The sequence below is a fragment of the Oryctolagus cuniculus genome, chromosome X, assembly GCF_964237555.1.
Source record: "Oryctolagus cuniculus chromosome X, mOryCun1.1, whole genome shotgun sequence".
NCBI lineage: Eukaryota > Metazoa > Chordata > Mammalia > Lagomorpha > Leporidae > Oryctolagus > Oryctolagus cuniculus.
This window is the reverse complement of record NC_091453.1, coordinates 102287750-102308282: the sequence shown is the minus strand read 5'-3', so window position 1 is coordinate 102308282 and position 20533 is coordinate 102287750. Positions and strand designations below refer to the sequence as shown.

Sequence of the window (20533 nt, the reverse complement as noted above, 5' to 3'; positions counted from 1 at the left end):
TAGGGAGATGCAGCATTGCTACCTTTGAAGATGGGGGAAAAGAACTATGAATCAAGGAATATGAGTGACTGCTAGAAACTGGAAAAAGCAAAGAAATATATTTTCCCTTGGAATCTCTAGAAGGAACTCAACCCTGCTGACACCTTGATTTTTGCTCAGAGGAACACATTTGAGATTTCTGATCTTAACTCTAAAAGGATCCATTTGTCTTGTGTTTGTGGCACTTTGTTACATCAGCAATAGGAAACTTATACAAGCCTTGACTGACATCCATGCAGTCCTACTTATAGCAAGGATTTGGGTTAAAAGAAAGTTGTCTCTCCGTTCTTCCTTCTTATGCCAGTTAAATATTAATCCCTGACCCATCCTTTTCTGGGTTGCAGAGAAACAGGGGTTCAGATTCCAACAAGCTGAATTTGATGGGATGGTGAATAAATATCTAAATTGAAATGTAGGACTTGGTTTCAAATGTAGGGCTCTTATTTCCTACATGGTTCACCTGTGGGGAAGTGGTGTGCTCACTAAGGGCTAGAATCTCACAAAAGAAAAATAGAATGTTGAAGAAACAGCTAAAATGAGAAAAGGAATGCCTGGGAACCTAGAGTATCTTACCATTTTTTTTTTTTTTGTAATGAAACGACTTTGCCGCTGGAGGGATAATGCCAAAGTAAATAAATTACATACAGTGCATCTGTGAAGTCCTTCCTTGGAGAAGTATCAATGGCAATTGATGATATTGATTAATCCAAGTACAATATTGATCAAGTAGAAGAGTAAAATCACCCCCTGGATTCCAGTACAAAAGCCACAATCACTAGTTCATCCAGCTTAAAGATTTATTGTTTGATACACAGACAAGGCTCCCACACAGACAAGGCTCCCTTGCTAAAAACTCGGTGTGAACATTTGAAATCATTTGGTCTTAATGCTTTATTCTCTAGTTCTAAATAAGATGCAATGTCTGGAAATCATTGTATTTTATTTAGTTTCTTTCCCAACTCTTCTCCTTGCAAAACAATGTAAAAAAAATCATTATTGTTAAGTCCGCAATGGTGTTAAAATTCTAGAGACGGCTTATTTAATTTGACAAACTGACTTGTTCGGGGGCTCTGATCTGCATCCATTATGTGAATTTTGTCAAAATAATTCCCTATGTCCGCCTGTGTCTGCATACATTATCAGTATGTAATAATGTATTCTGCATGGTCTTCATTTGAATTAAATTAAATTGCAGCAGTTTGGAGTCCTGGAAGTTCAGGAAATCAGCCACGCGCCTTTAGTAGCACTGCTATAAACAATTCCATCTATTTTTCTTCAAGCTTATTGGCAACAACAATTGCATAATTATTTAGTACAGTAGTTTGGCAAGAAAGAATGATGTTTCTGGGAGAACTCGACTTCCTAAAAGTTCACAACACGTAGGAGTCTGGCTAAATTGTGTTAGAAACAGGGGGGCATTAATAGTAATAGGTGCTAAGCTACAGTTGCTTTGTGCACACAAAACGTTCCTGAGAATGATGCTTTAGTATTCATAAATCTCCTCTCAGTAAAACCTAAACAGGCTGGGCAGTCACAAAAATAGCATCTGCTGAGCATTTTCATAATAAATCGGTAGTGCTTTACAGTTTGCAAAGTACTTTCACGCATATTATCGCATTTTAATTCTTACAACACCTGCTTGGAGACCATGAAGGAATTAATACAACCTATGTTTACAGAGGGGAAACTGAGGTTCAGAAAGAGCAAGTGATTTGCCTAAAACCCTGTACAAACCAGGGATTTCAGTTTGGGTCTCCCAGTCACGAGTTCTGTATGCCTCGCATTGCTGCCTCTCCACTAAGATGACCAACCCACCTTACTGAGTGCCCAACTCAGCGTCCCAGTGGCTTTCTGTCAGAGGAGCTAGCAGAGATGATCATCTTTCATCACTTCTCTCCACTCATGAATTCATAATCGTTAACTGAGAGCAGAGCTTTTTTATCCATTCAACTTTATAGGCACAGTACCAAGGATGTGGGTTTTTCAAAGACCTAAAAAATGTTTGTGATCTGAGAAACCTATTTACTGGCACCAAAATATGAAAAGAAAATCAGAAAGTCAGTGCTAATGAATGTTTAAATAAGTATCTGCAGCATGGAGCATCTCAGTGTGTCAATTGCAACTCAGATTTCACACATGTGGAATATGTTTTATGTGAGAATATAGATTGTGTCCATTTTTCAATACCTGATAAGATGTGATAGGCCCTCCAAAAGTGAAAGTGCTGTGTCCATTAATGTTTTTAAATGACCCTAACTAATACTGTGGTAAACAAGTAGTCTGTGCTCATTTCTTTTTTTTTAAGATTTATTTATTTATTTGAAAGTCAGAGTTACACGGAGAGAGGAGAGGCAGAGAGAGAGAGAGAGAGAGAGGAGGAGGGAGAGAGAGAGAGAGAGGTCTTCCATCCGTTGGTTCACTCCCCAATTGGCCGCAATGGCCACAGCTGTGCCAGTCCAAAGCCAGGAGCCAGGAGCTTCTTCTGGGTCTCCCACGTGGGTGCAGGGGCCCAAGGATTTGGGCCATCTTCTACTGTTTTCTCAGGCCACAGCAGAGAGCTGGATTGGAAGTGGAGCAGCCGGGTCTCGAACCGGCACCCATACAGGGTGGCAGCGCTTCAGGCCAGGATGTTAACCCGCTGTGCCACAGTGCCGGCCTCCTGTGCTCATTTCAAGCTGCTGGCCATACTCATCAGAAGATTGTAAAATCCATTTGGTGAGTCAACCAGAACTTTTGCAAAATGGAATAAAATGGAATGGAATGGAATAGGAAAATTGAACAGAACAGAACGAAATAGAAAATATCAGAATGTGATGCTATCAGAAGAATACTGTCTGAAATTTTTGTTTCTGTCACGTGTACACGTATGTGTGCACATGTGCATCTCCTTATGTATATGCTGAGTCACAGTTTACAAATTGTGTTTCTGATGACTCAGGCATTAACATTTGAAAGCCAGTGGTAAGACAGAGCCAAGAACCAAAAACTTAAATGATTTTATCAAACCACGTGACTTATTTTCTAAGTCAACTGGCATAGTGGCACAGCAGATTAAACTACTGTTTCAGATACCACCATCCCATATCAGAGTATTATAAGTCCCAGTCATTCTGTTTCTGATCCAGTGCCCTGTTAATGCATCTAGGAAGATAGCTCAAGTGATTAGGCCCCTGCCACTCACATAGAGGACCAGTATGGGGTTGCTGGCTCCTGGTTTCAGCCTGGCTCAGAGCTGGCTGTTGTAGCCATTTGGGAAGTGAACCAACAGATAGACAATCTCCCTCCCTCTCCCTCTCCCTCTCCCTCTCCCTCTCCCTCTCCCTCTCCCTCTCCCTCTCCCTCTCCCTCTCCCCCACTGTCTCTGTCACTGTCTTATAAATAAATAAATAAATCTTTTATTTAAAAACATATTTTGATAGTAAAAGAAGATGCTGTTATGATAAATATATCCAGACAATAACATAACTGGGTGCTGTTTTGGCTGGCCAGGTTATATGCTACTTCTACTCCAAGGCTATCTCTAGCTTCGAATCCTGATATTTTGAATTCTGATCAAATAAGAAGTTATTTATCTCACACCTCTGAATTGTGGGTTTCTCCTTAATAGCTGTAATCTAGCATAGTAGCCAAAAACTTCTGCCTCTGGATCCCTGGGTTTGAGCTCTGGTTCTGCCATTTACTAGCCAAATGACCTTGGACTTCTCTGTGATCTCATCTATCAGACTGGAGTAAATACATCTTCATCATGGGTTTTTGTCAGTCTTAAAATTAATTAATACATGGAAAATATATTGAATTATTATGTAAGGCGATATTATTTTGTGGTAGTTTCTAAGGAAGCCATGGGTAATTAATTCTTCTGGGTATGATCTCTGTCACATGACCAAATAACCTGTCCTATATAAATCCACAGTATCCCTAGTGCTTAGCATCACCTGCCTGCCACGGAGAGCAGCTCAGTGAAGGTTTCTGAATCATTAAATAGCAATATCTTTCTTTGCATTACAGTATTGCATCCCTTTTGATCAATCACATTTTTTTTGACAGGCAGAGTGGACAGTGAGAGAGAGAGACAGAGAGAAAGGTCTTCCTTTTTGCCGTTGGTTCACCCTCCAATGGCCGCCGTGGTGGGCGCACTGCGCTGATCCGATGGCAGGAGCCAGGTACTTATCCTGGTCTCCCATGGGGTGCAGGGCCCAAGCACTTGGGCCATCCTCCACTGCACTCCCGGGCCACAGCAGAGAGCTGGCCTGGAAGAGGGAAAACCGGGAAAGAATCCGGAGCCCCGACCGGGACAAGAACCCGGTGTGCCGGCGCCGCAAGGCAGAGGATTACCCTAGTGAGCCGCGGCGCCGGCGAATCACATTTTTTAAAAAGGCAGATTGTCAGTGTCCAAGGTGAATCTATTTCCTAAACCCCTCCCCAAAGAAAAATACCTAAATTCTGCTGGAGGATCAAATATATATATATATATTTATATTTATATATTATATACATATATATTTTACTAGGTAGAGGCAGGGAAGGTGGTTGTTCTTGTTTTGGGATGCATCATAGAAAAACGATGTCTCCAACCTTCTTTAAATGTGCCAAAGGCACCAAGTCTAAAGCCTTGCACACATGCTGCTATCTGCCCAGAATATTCATCCCTATACAGATGATCTACAACTTCCAATGATTTAACTTTAGATTTTTCAACTTGGTGGTTGTGTGAAAGTAATACACATTCAGTCGAAACTGTACTTGGAATTTTGAATTTGGATCTTTTCTCAAGCTGGCAATATGTGATACGATACTCTCTCACAAGGCTGGGCAGCAGCAGTGAGCCACAGCCCCTAGTCAGCTATGCAATCATTGAGTGTAAGCAACCAGTACTCTACAGCGTACTGTGTTGCTATGATGTTCAGGAGATTAGGTATATTAAATGCATTTTCTGCTTACACTATTTTCAACTTACATGAGTTTATCAGAATGTAGCCCCATCATAATTCCAGGAGCATCTGTACAGTAGTCCTCCCTTATCCACAGTTTTACTTTCTGCTATCTCAGTTACCATGGTCAGCCATGATCTGAAAAGATTAAATGGAAAATTCCAGAAATAAACATTTTGTAAGTTTTAAATTACATGCTGCTTTTAGCAATATGATAAATCGTGTGCTATCCCACTCCATCCTTCCTGGTATGTGAATCATCACTTTGTCCAGTGTACCCAGGTTGTATATACTACCCTCCCATTAATCACTTAATAACCATCTCAGTCATCAGATGGGCTGTCATAGTATCACAGTGCTTATGTTCAATTCACTCTTATTTTACTTGATAGCCACAAAATGCAAGATTAGTGATGCAAAGTAGACAGTAGGGTGTAAAACTTGGAAGAACAGATCCACTATAGTACTGTATGGCAATGCTGTAGGGTATATAGGAAAAAAATAGTAGATATAGAATTCATTACTATCTGCAGTTTCAAGCATCCACTTGAGGTCTTGGAACTTATCACTTGCAGATAAATGGGGACTACTGGACTTCACCAAGTAAACCCTTTCTCCATAAAGACACTTTCCTTTGCCTCCCTAGTCCAACATAAATGCCCTTGTTAACTCTTTCATAATACCCTATGATTTTCCTTCATAATATTTATCACAATTTGTGTGTGTGTGTGTGTGTATGTTATTTGTTTTCATTTTTTATTTGTTCCTCCCATAGAATATAAGCTTCACTGGGAAGAATGTTATCATGTTCTTTCTTGTTCATCTAACCCATATCCCATGTCCCACATACTGCCTGTCAACAGAAGGTGCCCATTAAAATATTGCATGTTTGTTGAATGACTGAACAAACAAAAGGAATAAGGGTAGAAATGCAGAGTGACCTCTTACCCTTGCCTCTAAGAGTATAATGTGATGAAGAGCCTTTTCAGGGAGAAGAGAACATACCCAGGCTCATAAAGACACTTGCCAATGTGTCCGTGAGCCAGAATATAATTCTGCATTTGATGGCATATAGGTTATCCAGGTTGGCTTTTGTGCAGCTAGGCCTGAAAAAAGCAGCCAGAAAACAATCTTATAATGTTAGATTTCAGTATTGGCAGCGTTGGCACTAGGGTTGCCTAGCTCCTTTTTTATTTTTTCCTGTGTCTCTCCATACAACCTCCTCACCTTTAACACTATTTTAACCTTTTATTTTTTAAAATATTTATTTTATTTATTTAAAAGGCAGAATTGCACACACATACACACACGCACAGAGAGAGAGAATCATCCATCTGTGGGTTCACTCCCCAAATGGCTGCCTTAGCCAAGGCTGGACCAGACTGAAGCCAGAAGCCAGGAGCTTCCTCCGGGTCTCCCATGTGGGTCCAGGGGCCCAAACACCCAGGCCATCCACTTCTTCCCTCACAGGAAAAAATAACAAGGAGCTGGATTGGAAGTGGAGCAGCCAGGACTCGAACCCACGCCTGTATGAGATTTCAGTGTCACAAGTAGTGGCGTTTACCTACTATGCCACAACATTGGTCCCTAACCTTTATTTTTGTAAGCAGGCTACAGAACCTAAGTAAAGTATTGCCAAGTTAAATCAGTGATTCGGTGAAGGTATAATATATCATAACTGGATAGAATTTATTTTAGGACCACAGAGAAGGTTTAACATTAGGAAATATGTTGCTATAATTCAATCTCTTAATAGATTAAAGGAAAAAAACTATGTGAATACCTCCATAAGTACTGAAAAGGCACTTAATAGAAATTCATTACCTGATGCTGACATTCTTAGTAAAGCTAGGAATAATAGATAAAGCATTTAGACCATTGGGCAATATGTCAGATTGAAAAGTTTCTATGATCACCTTATCCTACAATAAATCACTGGAGAATAGGAGAAGGCAGAACTCTGAGAACAGGCAGTGTTTTCAATAGATAGCAGTTTATCTCCATAGTCTTGGTCAATTGTTGCCATGGCCTTAATTGGGTGCTTAGGTCATTTTGTTTTCTATTGTTGTTTTTGTTTTTGCATCTATTTAGTGTCTTAGAAGAATGGAAAATATTATTGTTCTATTTAATGATTTCTTTTGGAGAAGCAAGTTCTCATCTTGCTGTTAGTTACCTTTTAAATGTCATGAAATTATTTTTAAATGTTCCTTGAGTTCATAAAGGTAACATATAAATTTCTCATACTGACTATTCAACTACTTTTAATTATATATTGCCTTCATAATAAATGCAACTAGTATGAGTTCTGAAACCTTAGCTGGAAGCTGTTGAAAATCATCTGCTTAATCTTGTCATATTTTGCGCATCAACTTCATTGCATGCCATCTTTACCTTGGCTACTTAATGCCAATCTCCTCTCTCAACCCTTGTAGAAAAATGTTACAGTCACTAAACCTGATGTCAGGGACTCTGTGCCCCTCAGCCTTCTTTCAGTCCTCATGCCATATGGATGCTGCTGCTCTGATAAGTAGAATGGGCACTCAGAGTTATTTTTCCTATGTCAAATGGCTTTGAGGAAGCAAGCTGCAGGTTTTCACTCAATCTTCTTTATAAGCCAGTGCAATATTTGCAAGCTGACGAAAAGTAAAGTCAAAGGTTCAATTCGGTGTCCAAAGGACAGAACCCTCTGCAAAAGTAACAAGCTTGTCTTGACAGTCAATGACTCTTGGTTAAGGAGCAGTCCATTAATATCTCTGTGTGGAGATGAGGGAGAGAACACGGGAAGACAGAAATCTAGAGGGAATTAGGGGCATCTCAATGGGGGTGGTCACATGGTTCAGGGTGAACATTCTTCCACATTAATAACTCTCTCTCAACTACTTCATACTATATGCAGATCAGCCTGAGGCCACTAGGCAAGCCCCTGCAAAGTGTAGTCTAGGACTCCATGCCTACCTATCCCTGCTAATTGCCAATCTAATCTGCCTGATATAGCTCCTCTGAAGTATGGATAAATTATTTTTTTCATTCTTGTTAATGCTTTTCCTGCTAGTTCCCACTCCAAAGTGCTGGAGGCTAAGTCCATGCCCTACACTGTGCTGTGCTGATGATCACATATGATAGGCAACAGGCATATAGGAAGTAGTAAGTGGTAGTTCTTCACTCTACTTATTTAGTTTAAGCTCAGTTGTCACAGCATAGACAGAGTTGGTGTCAAGACTCAGTATTTTCAGGCCAGTCCCAGGATAGCCCTTTGTTCCCCATATTAAATTGTATGAAAAAAGTAGGCATTTAGTGCATTATAGTCTGCTCCCACGAAAAGAAGTCTGGGATTGGTCACGACTATTGGCTAGTTCCCATCCATTTGGAGGGCAGCTCAGTTCGGTGAGGTAAAACTTGTACTTCTCAGAGGCTGATTGCAAGTCTCAGGATTATATTAAAGTGGGCTGCAGTCAGAAGAAACCTTATTGTGAACAGGGAGCCACATGCAAAAATACCCCAACACACAGCTATTGTCATTAAAGACAGCTGGAATTTAGGGCAAGTCTTAAGTATAAATTATAACTTTATTAACTCATAGAGCCTTCTCAGGAGAAAATAAATCTAATAAAAATTAGAGGAAACTTATTAAGAGGCTACCTTGTTGCTATTTGCTGTGACTTGGAGGAAAAAGTAATATAATTGTGGGGTTTGCAGCCAGTGCACTTTTTTGTTGTGGACTGGAGAGCAATTCTGAGAGCAGATAGGAGGAGGTAAAAAGAGGATGTATGTCTCATTACCATTGTATTGAGAATCTTTAATTGATGCTTTATGTAAGCATTTCCTGCTGCAGAGTTTGGAGGTTTTTAACTGTTACAGAGAGGGAAAAAGCAGGCTCCAAACCGCCATCAGAGGTCACCAGGGCACAGTACTTGTTTGCAAAACTGCATAATCACCTTCCGGAGAGAAGGGATTCTAGGGGAGCTCACCAGGCATACAATGTACAGAAGGCAGATCCAGTAATTGCCAGGCGTACTGTGGGGAAGGAGATGATGGCTTTAAGGGAACTTGTAATTATTGTTGCTGTAATTATTTATTAATCAAGACTTTTAAATGTTGGCAAGAGAAGCAGGAACTGTGTTATTCTGCATACCAACCTGGCCCCTAGTGTACTAACCACCTGATTTTTCCAACATGAGATACAGTGTTCTATTTGGCTTTTATGTTTGATCCTCAACTTGAACTTATCAAATGCAATCTAGAATGTCAGTGCTAAAGGAGGATTCAAAGAATTATCTAGGACAGGGACTTTGATCTGAGGTTTTTATTTGGACTTCACGAGGTCGGTGAACCCCTTAGAATTGTACATAAAAGTTTGTGCGCACATGTATTTTTCTAGGAATAATATCCTCTAACTTTCATCTGATTCATAATAAAGCTTTCCCTGACTCGGAAGTTTCTAAGAACCAGCAATTCCAGTCACCTTCTTCCCATTTTGCTGCTGATGAAGGACTCCTAAGGATGATGATGATGATGATGATGATGATGATGATGATAACTTGCCCAAACCCATACAGCTAGTTAATGGTAGATCCAAGATTTGATATCATTTATGACTCTGGGTCTAAAACCAGTGCTTTCACTGCACTAGAGTTGTTTTAGCAAATAAAGGGGCTGTGATAAGCTATCAGGGAGATTATAGATGCCATTGATTGATGCCATGAATGCAACCTGTACTGGATTACCTTTGAGATCCCTTTCACCTCTGACATTCTATTTCTACCCACTTTAATAGACAATGGTATTGGTACAGATGATCTCCAAATAATTTTAATTTAAAAATTGTTTCCATTTTGTGATTAGGCTCCCCTATTCCCATTCATCTCCTTTGACAATAAGCCTTTTTTGAGACTAATATTAAAATGACTGCATGCCATGAGTCTTCACCAGCTGACAGCTGGTAGAAGGACACCCCCCATCAGGACCAACTGCATATGTTGCAGGGAACAGTGAAATGAAAATGAAACTATAGAGCCTCTTATTTTAAAAATATTAATAGTTTCAAGACAGTGACAGCAAAGCATTAACCCAAGTAGGGAACCCTACTAAGTATGGGCCACCTCCATGAAGATGACCTTGATCCCTATTATAAGTTTTTGGCAGTTGAGGACAAAGATAAGCCAGACTACAACTTCAAATTGGCCATATCTGACCACAAAGGTAGAGAATTGTGTATTGATAATCATAAAGTCATAAAGACTTTCAGTCTTATCTGTGCACTCGTGTGTGTGTGTGTGTGTGTGTGTGTGTTTTCCTCTCTCTCTCATATACACACACATAAGTTTGGATAAAATTATTATTGTTTCCCTTTACCTAATGCCCCAAACCAAAACTAGTTTGCTTTAATTTTTCATTTTTGAACCTATTTTGCTGGCATTTAAGTATCTGTTTTCATTAACAGTTTTCCTGTGCAAATGACAAAGGACAGAGCTCTCCAGGGGCTGTTAAAGAGTCAGGTAAAGGCAGGTACTTGAAAGCAATGACAGATTACAGACCAACTGGGGGCTACTTTAAGCTGCCAGAAAGGGGGAAAGCAGCTTCAGGATATGCAGTGTAATGAACCAGTGCAATCAGACTTCAAACATTATAAGGATAGAAAATATTTTGAAATCAAGAATCAGATATTTGGGGTTCCAACAGGTAAGCAGGTTTGCCAACTGAGAAAATGGCCAAGACTTGGTATACTTAAGATATGCATATTTCAGTAGAGCAGAGACCCCCAAGCTACCACATTCTGCACTTTCCGTTTCTGCAGCATACCAGGGTTCCAAGTTTAATGCACAACATCTGTGCTTCATAGGAGTTGAAGCCAAATGTTAGGTGATGTCCCATTGGTTAGCTATATGCAGAAACCAAACCTAATGTGCACAAAGTAGAATTTACCCTTGCAGCGCTCTAAGCAAAATCAGTCTTTTCAGTAAACTAAAGGCCAGTTAGCACAGGCTAAAATATTAACTGAGCAAATCGATTTTGATTCCTTTCATGTGTAGTCATGTGTTGGATAAAGTGACCCAGTACTCCAAAGCCAGCTTCCTGAGTGTATTTTGTAGGTAAGAGATGAGCCTTCCCTGCATTTCTCCTGCAAAGGTAGAGAGAGAAATTATATTGTCATAGCTGGATCCAGCAGGGAGTTTCTCTCTTCAGTTTTACAGCGCACTCAACAACAAAAAGCCCAAAATAAAGATTAATGTCCATAAACATATGAGGTTTCAAAATGTTTGTGGGAAACAGAATTAAGAGAGAAATGTTCAAAATATAAACTTGTATTTCTCAACAAAAGCTCTATCAAGTTCACAACACTTTTGTAAGCAATGATACCAGCCATTAAGTTCATCCTAAGGAACCGAGACTCCTGGGAATTTAGCCATTCCAATGCAGTCTTATTTGCATTATGAACTGAAGGAAAGTGGGTGCTCTTGGGCTGGCACTGTGGCATAGTGGGTTAAGCTGCCACCAGCAGTGCCAGCATCCCACATGAGCCCTGGTTTGAGACCCAGCTGCTCCACTTCCGATCTAGCCCTCTGTTATGGCCTGAGAAAGCAGTAAAGGATGGCCCAAATCTTGGGCCCCTGCACCATTGGGAGACCTAGATGAAGTTCCTGGTTCCTGGCTTCAGAGAGGCCTAACTATTGCCATTGTGGCCATTTGGGGAGTGAACCAGCAGATGGAAGACTTCTCTCTGTCTCTCTCTATACCTCTGCCTCTCTGTAACTCTGCCTTTTAAGTAAATTAATAAGTCTTTTTTTTTTTTAAACAAAAAAGTCGAACTCTGTAATTAACACACAATTATTCTTAGGTGTTTAAATTTTAACTGAAAAGGGATCCCTGTTAGGAATTTGGAAAACATTATGCTGAGTGAAATAAGCCAATCCCAAAGGGACAAATACCACTTGTTCTCCTTGATAGGTGACAACTAACTGAGCACCAAAAAGGAAACCTGTTAAAGTGAAATGAACACTATGAGAAACGGTGACTTGATTAGCCCTCACCCTGAAGGCTGTTGATGAGCAGCTTAATATGTTATCCCTCTTAGTATTTTTTTTGTTTGTTCTACTTAATACTTTTGGTTGAATACTATAATCAATACACAATTCTTCTTAAGTGCTGAAACTTAACTGATAAGTGATCGCTGTTAAATATAAGAGTGGGAATAAGAGAGGGAAGAGATGTGCAATTCGGGACATGCTCAAGCTGACTTACCTCAAACGGTAGAGTCACAAACATACCAGGGATACCAATTCAATCCCATCAAGGTGGCATGTACCAATGCCATCTCACTAGTCCCAGTGATCAATTTCTGTTCACAATTGATCATAATGATAGGACTAAGAACCAAAGGGATCACAGAAACAAGAATAGTGTCTGCAAATACTAGCTGATAGAATCAAAAAGGGAGAGAATGATCCAACATGGGAAGTGAGATACACAGCAGACCCATAGAATGGCAGATGTTCTAAACAGCACTCTGGCCTCAGAATCAGCCCTTAAGGCATGCGGATCTGGCTGAAAAGCCCATGAGAGTATTTCAGGCATGGAAAGCCAAGACACTCTGGCAAAAAAAAAAAAAAACCTAAATGAAAGATCTCTGCGAGTGAGATCCCAGTGGAAAGAATGGGTCATCAAAGAAGGAGGTACCTTTCTCTGAAGGGAGGAGAGAACTTCCACTTTGACCATGGCCTTGTCTAAAAATTATCAGAGTCAGTGAACTCAGGGGAATTCCATAGCCTTGGCAGCTCATGACAAGAGCCTAAGGTGATTACTGATGCCATAAACAAGAGTGTCAATTTGTTAAGTCAACAACAGGAGTCACTGTGCACTTACTCCTCATGTAGGATCTTTGTCCTTAGTTTGCTGTACATTGAGATTTAACGCTATAACTAGTACTCAAACAGTATTTTTCAGTTTATGTTTCTGTGTGGGAGCAAACTGTTGAAATCTTTACTTAATGTATGCTAAACTGATCTTCTGTATATAAAGAGAAACGAAAATGAATCTTGATGTGAATGGAAGGGGAGAGGGAGTGGGAAAGGGGAGGGTTGCGGGTGGGAGGGACGTTATGGGGGGAAAGCCATTGTAATCCATATTCTGTACTTTGGAAATTTATATTCATTAAATAAAAGTTTTTTTTTTTTAAAAAAAGGGTGTGCTTTTTAAGGAAATTTTAAGATTAGAGGGGCTGGTGCTATGGCACAGCAGGTTAATGCCCTGGCCTGAAGCGCCGGCATCCCATATGGATGCAGGTTTGAGTCTCAGCTGCTCCACTTCCAATCCAGCTCTCTGCTATGGCCTGGGAAAGCAGTAAAAGATGGCCCAAGTGCTTGGTCTCCTACACCCATGTGGGAGACCTGGGGGAGGCTCCTGGCTTCAGATCAGCACAGCTCCAGCTGTTGCGGCCATCTGGGGAGTGGGCCAGTGGATGGAAGACCTCTCTCTGTCTCTACCTCTCTCTGTAACTCTGTCTTTCAAATAAATAAAATAAATCTTTAAAAAAAATAAAGATTAGAAAACAAAAAGACGTCAGAAGGCACCAAATGAGGACTTAGGTGGATGCCTAATGATTCGCCATGAAAACTCTTACAAAACTGCCCTTGTTTGATGAGAAGAATGAGCCTAGGTACTGTCATAGTGAAGAAAAACCCTCTGGTGAAGATTTTACAGGCATTTTTATGCTAGAGCTTTAGCTAATTTTTCAAGATGCTCTCCTAAGAGCAGATGTTATCATTCTCTGGCCCTCTAGAAACTCCACAAACAAAATGCCTTGAGCATCCCAAAAAGCACTGCTGCATTGACCTTTGCTCTTGACTGATCCGTATTGTTTTGACTGGACCACTTCCACCTCTTGATTGTGTTTTGTCTTCAGGATCCTACTAATAAAGCCATGTCTCATCTCCGGTTATAATGCTTCAAAGACATGTTTCAGGATCTTGATCTGAAGCATTATTTAAAATTTCCATTGAAAGCTCTGCTCTTTTCTGCACCTGATCTGGGTGTAACAGTTTGGGTCCAGATCACTGAGTTGAAAGTTTGGCTCACTTTCATTATTTAGTCAGAATATTGTCTGCTGGACCAGTTGAGCTACCTATGCTGTTGGCTGTTGTTTCTGGTTTTAATCATCAGTCCTCTTCAATTAAGATACGAACAAGATGAATTATTTCCTATAAAACTGATGTGGATAATCTGCTGCTGTGGGCTTTATCTTCAGCCTTGTCTAGCCCTTCTTGTGGTATCCATTTGTAAACTGATTATTTCTCTGGGACATTGTTCCCATAAACTTGCCATAAAGCATCCATGATTTTCACCATTCTTCCACCTAAACTTCAACCGTAAATTTGATGGGTGTTTTTTGTCTTGCTTCAGTTGTGTCAGGATTCATGTTGCTCTGATAGAGGCTCTTTCCAAAATTATGTCTTATCCTTCTTAGTTCCTCCAACCGGATCCTGTTCAGACATGCTATAATAAGTTAGGATGAGTTTATTTTGGTACCAAAAATGTGAAATACATGCAGTTTTCTCCTGATATAAAAACTCCTAATGTAGTTCCCACCTAATTGAAGCACTCATTAATGAACTGCTTCATATATTTATACAATAAGCACTTAACTGATAACTTATGGGTAACCAATGCTAAGCTAGGTATAATTTTGTACTGTGCTCAGTGAAAGACATTTGCCATCTAATTTCAACCCAAATCAGAATTCAGTAGCAAATGTGATATCCACAAAATTATCAACCACTGTAAACATGAATCAAATATTTACGGTTTTCTAATGTGCTGTTAACTTTTGTTTGCAGTGTCTGTGGGATATGAATATGAGACATGCCCGGATTTTATTCTCTGGGAGCAAAGGACAGTCGTTTTGCAAGGTTTTGAGATGGATGCTTCTAACCTGGGAGGCTGGTCATTGAATAAGCATCACATTTTGAATCCTCAAAGTGGTAAGCTGCTTTCAAAAATCTGTATGAATAGTGTTTCCCTAATGCTGTCAAATACATATTCATTGCAGAAAATTTGGAAAAGTACAAGAGAAAAATCACCTTCAAGAACACTATTTAGAGATGAACCCATCAGTATGTTTCCTTTGAAGCACAATAATTTGATTTTTGAATTAATGTGAGTGTGGTAAGAATCAGACTACTCCTCTTTATTTTCTCCCTATTTTGGACCACTTTTCTTGCTGTCCCTTCTTCCTAGTTTGTGATTTAAGTCGAAAATAAATCAGGAGAAACAAGCACAGATGGACCCTGAGTCCATGCTTCACCTAGACAAACTGATTTTCCTACACTGATGATAGTTTTTTCATACAAATTCTTCCAGTTCCTTTTGCATCCTACTGGGAAACCAGTCGTTGGTGTTTCCATCCCACATTCCTCTGAACATGTACTGTGGAATCACACTCCTTTCCATCTAAAAAGGCATTTTCTGAACAAGCTAAAGTAAGACATGTACTTTGGATTATTTTTCCAGAACTGGAGATGGGAGTGTATCGGGACAGCTACACTTTTCCGTCCATCCAATCGTGTACCCATCCTTCCTTTGTGAACAGCTAGCTTAGGCTGGATTATCTTATAACCTGTGATCTGAGTAAAGCTAAGAGATTCATTTTCTGATCATTCCAATGATCTTACTTAATTTCATACCACAGTCAAATTAGCCCTGCCAACCAGTCACACAGGCTGAAAAATGTTCATTGGCAAAGCTAACCAAATTTGCTTCAACCACACAATGAGATTCCCTACCAAAGTAACAGAGTGGGACCCTGAAGGTAGATGAGTCCATTATTGTCTAACTCCACTATCCCTCCTTCCCCCTCCTTCAAAGAAAATCCCGAATTCCATTTCAAATTGTTTAGTTTTTAAGAGTAAAGATTCAGGCCCAGATATAAAATGTCAACTTTTTTTTTCTGTTGTCAAAAGGAGAGCCACAGTTTTAAAAGTACAAAAACGAAAGGGCAGATGCCACTTATTAAATTATTAGGTTTTTTGTTTTGATTTGAAAGAGTTTGACATTTTGAGCAGCGGTTTCTTTTCCACTCACTTTTATTGGCTCATATGGATTGTCTCTTTCAAATGCCTGTCATTGACATTAAACACAAAGTGGGAAATGACCTCAATCGAGCCAACCCCCAGCTGTGCGCTCCCAGTCCTGTATCCTCTTACCATTTACTTCACACAGACTTCAGAACAGAGGGGAGCCATTCAGAAAGTTGGCTTTGGGGGCTACCCAATTTCCAAATGTATTTTCTCTACCCGTAATTCACCAGTAATTAGTTTTGAGGTATTAAGAACCAAGTTGTTTCTGAGAATTTTTAATAGCTTTTTGAAGTAAAATTTATACAGCATGAAATTCACCCAGTTGAAGGGTACATTTCAATGACTTTTAGTAAATTTGTACTTGTACAACCATCACCACAACCCAGTTTTAGGATATTTTTATCACCCCCAAAAGATCTTTGCTCACCTGCAGCCCCATTAAATCTACTTTCTGTCTCTACCTTTCTGAAAGTTTTATTCTGATTTTTTTTTAAAAAAAGGGCCCTACTGTCAGAATAGTTGTTTTAAAGGAAACATTTGTTCATTTTAGCATCTCAGTTGTAGTTGCATTGTGTTTCTAACCAAGAATTGGTCACACTTGCCAGGAAAGAGATCTAAAACCAGACTGACCTTGGACACGAACACCTCTCCTGGGACATTTTCGGAGTCTAAATTCCACCCACAAAGGCAGTTTCAGAAGCAGGAATGATAAGTGTGATGGCGCAGCTTTGGGAACACCAATTTCGAAAGCAATGCTCTTTCCCCCTCAGGTCAGATGGTCTTTTCTGACTGATTAAGGCAAGAGCGACTTCTTGCCAAATTCCCCCACTCCTCTTCTCTCTGGAAACAGCCGAACTCTTAAGGCACCCAGCTTTTTTGATCTGAGACAGACAGCAGATTAGAAACAAGAATCTATCTCCCCTCAATTTCCTCTCACTGGTTAAAAAGGCACCTATAATTAGATTGGATGTCAGCTGCCATTCTATGCTTAAGTTTTTCTTTGGCTCCACAATCATTATGCAGTGAGTAGTTTGCAGTAGGCAGTGTTTTCAGACCATTTGTCATTTCACTTGCAGCGTTTATCTGACAATTAACCATTGCTGGTGGAGGACTGTTAATACCTGATATGTATAGATGCTTCCTACTTTCACTGAGATAAAAACACGGGAACTTGTGTTTTTCAACATCATTGCTTCAAAATATATCTTCTTAATGATTATAGAGTGCATATTACTACTTTTTAAGAAAGCTTACCTCTTTAACATCATGAGTATACATATGAATCATGCATTACAGAGGTCTCTGTTTAATATATCTTTATCAAACAAGTTTACTGTTGTTTCCTGTCAGCAGAATGTTAAAAATTAGAAAGAACTATCCAAGGTACTAATTGGGTGTTGTCGTATGTCTGAAATGGATAAAGAATTTCCTTTAACTTAGCCTCCAGGATAGGCCAGTAGTTTGTCGACAAATAATTTTACTGGGAGGAGAAGTAAATTTCCATTGATCACATTGGCATATCTCCCAGTTTGTTTTTATATCCTCTCAGTCAAGGAGTAAGAGAAATATGTATTGTGTCCCTTGTTGTACATAAGTCTGAAAAATGGTTTCTTCTTTGAAATCAGCATAAAGCACTACCCACTGGCTTCCAAGGGGAATTTTTATTTCAGACTTATTTATAAGCTTCAAAAGAAGTTCTGATCAGGTAGCAGGAGGGTATGAGTAGTGTGTTTCAAAGTGTGCTTACCTTATTGCAGAACAGACTTGGCTTTTTGGCAGAGAAAAGGAAAACTTAGGAGAGAAAATGTGTAGTAGGTCCTGTTCTGTGGGGTTTCATTGTGATTGTAAACAAAACACCCAATCTTTAGCAGGGAGTAGGCCTTCATATAAATAATACGTGTCATCCTAGGATCATTTGATTCTATTTCCCAAATGAGCATGTGTGGCAGAATAAACTAGAATGGAGGCAACAGTAATTGATCAAGATTTCCAGGAACATAAACAAAATATTTTCAGAGCAACCTTTTGCAGAAGAATTGGTGTTAAATCATTGTTGCTAGATGGTATGGCTTGGTTCCATGTAATAGAAGGTTAAACAGATTCTTGAAACAACAAAAACACCCTTCAAAATGATCTATTTTTCCAGGGCAATACAAAAGGGGTTTGCCCATTTTTGTTTTGATTGCTTCAGCTTTAAACAGGAATGGTAATTTCAGTACACGGGCACTTTAGTACCTTGCATGAAAGCAAGACATCAATTGTTGAGATGTAATCAGAAAGTACATTGCCTTATGTTTTATTTCCTTTAATCATTCTTCTTCTTTGATGGAGTGCGGGGCTTTCTAATCGAAAAGGGGAGTTTTAGAATTGCAGGCTTAGAAGAATGGCTGAGAATAGCCATCTTTAGTTTTTAAATTGCCAGGAGCCTGGTAATAACATGTCATTTTGAGGGTAATTGTTAACTATACCATTATACTGATATAAAAAAATGGAGATCTACCTGTGAAAATAGATGTTAATAGCAAATCTGGTATTTCCAAGCCAATAATTGGAAGGATTTTTGAATGATATATCCTATGGTGCATTGCGGAAATACTGACATGCTAAACAGTGGTTTCCTCATTTATTAAAGAACATATCATAGTCTCATTGGTAGGAAGGACATTCAGTTGACAATCATCAGGAGAATTCTTTTCAATAATGTTGTGCAACTGTCATTCCAGTGTACATTCACTTCCTCCCAATTCACTTAAAGTGCAATATTGATCACCCTGCAATTAATTGTTTTGGTGGGAAATGAAATTCAGCCTCATTAATCTTATTTAATTAACTATTCTAAATCTTAAGAAATTTCTTTACCACCTAATAAAGTTATTAATAAAATAGCAAGAAAGTGGTGATCCTCAAGATACCTCATAGTTCTCTAATGAAAGACCAATTTGTTGGGGTTTAAACTCACAGCTGCTCCTGCAAATCATGTGTTGAAAAAGTAGCCAGAAATTACCCTGGGAATAAAAGTAACAATACTTATGTTTGAAACCCAGATACTATATTGTGGAAGGGGTTTCTGCTCCCAGGAAGATCCTCCCCCAACACCAAATCTAAATCAATGCCAATGTATGCATGTTTTACCCTCTTATTTATTTTTGCCAGGGACATTATTATTTCTGAATAAGCAATATTTTTCCTATTGTAGAACTGTGGGACCAAAAGTTGGAAGAAAACTGAGGAAGATGTTTCAAAAAATGTTTAGGGAACGTAAAAGACATTCAGAGGAGATAGATGGCAGGGTCCACGAGAGGGAAAAAAAAATCAGACTGCACAGTATAACTGCATTCATTCGTTGTCACTTACTTCAGTCTGACATACTGGCATGCTTTCTTACAACATGGATCTTTTACCTGCCCTGGCTCATTCTGGGCTAACTTGAGCTTATTTAGCACAGCAGTACTTGTTCCCTGGGTTTTCGGCACAGGCTCTGCAGGTTTGCAAAATCATTGGGATTTGGACAAGGAAACTACAAGAGATTCAAAGCCTATTTTCAACATTTACTGAACACTTAAAATGGCTTGGCCGCAGAGATTGGTATTAGAATGCAGAAAGGAGGCCGGCGCCGCGGCTCACTAGGCTAATCCTCCGCTTTGCGGTGCCGGCACACGGGGTTCTAGTCCCGGTCAGGGCACCGGATTCTGTCCCGGTTGCCCCTCTTCCAGGCCAGCTCTCTGCTGTGGCCAGGGAGTGCAGTGGAGGATGGCCCAAGTGCTTGGGCCCTGCACCCCATGGGAGACCAGGAGAAGCACCTGGCTCCTGCCATTGGATCAGCACAGTGCGCCGGCCGCAGCGCTCCAGACGTGGCGGCCATTGGAGGGTGAACCAACGGCAAAGGAAGACCTTTCTCTCTGTCTCTATCTCTCACTGTCCACTCTGCCTGTCAAAAAAAAAAAATGCAGAAAGGAATAAGACAGGGTCTGCCTTCAAGGCACTCATTCATGTGCTAATGGCGAAGATAAAGAAGTGATGAAAATTTTATCATACAATGTGTTGTTATAGCAAACAAATTATGGGTACACAAAGGAGGGAGTAACTAACTCTGCCTAGATGAGCATTGGGGAAGATTTGAACCAAGCTTTGAATGGTGAGTAGAAAGTCTCCAAGCAGACAACATGAGAAGGGAATTCATGATAAAAAGAATAGTATGTGCAATGGCAGAGAAGAGGGACCAGCATTGTGGCATAGCCTACAACACTGGCATCCCTTATGAGCACCCATTTGAGTCCCTGCTGCTCTGCTTCTGATCCAGCTCCCTGCTAATATACCTGGTCAGGTAGCAGAAGATGGCCCAAGGGCTTGGGTCCCTGCTACTCACATAGGAGAACCAGATGGTGTTCCAGAATCCTGGCTTTGGCCTGGCTCAGACCTGCCCATTTGGAGAGTGAACCAGTGGATGGGAGACTCACTTTCTCTCTCTCTCTCTCTCTCTCTCTCTCTCTCTCT

General features: G+C 40.0%; 1 protein-coding gene across 7 annotated transcripts in view; it reads left to right on the top strand.

The window, feature by feature from the left end:
- Positions 1–20533, top strand: part of TENM1 (teneurin transmembrane protein 1) — an 867710-nt gene that overhangs the window by 721233 nt on the left and 125944 nt on the right. For all 7 annotated transcript variants that reach the window (XM_051827786.2, XM_051827790.2, XM_051827788.2 and 4 more), the window contains one exon: positions 14801–14944. In XM_051827786.2, coding sequence (XP_051683746.1) covers positions 14801–14944 — 144 coding nt within the window. The remainder of the gene's footprint in view (positions 1–14800; positions 14945–20533) is intronic.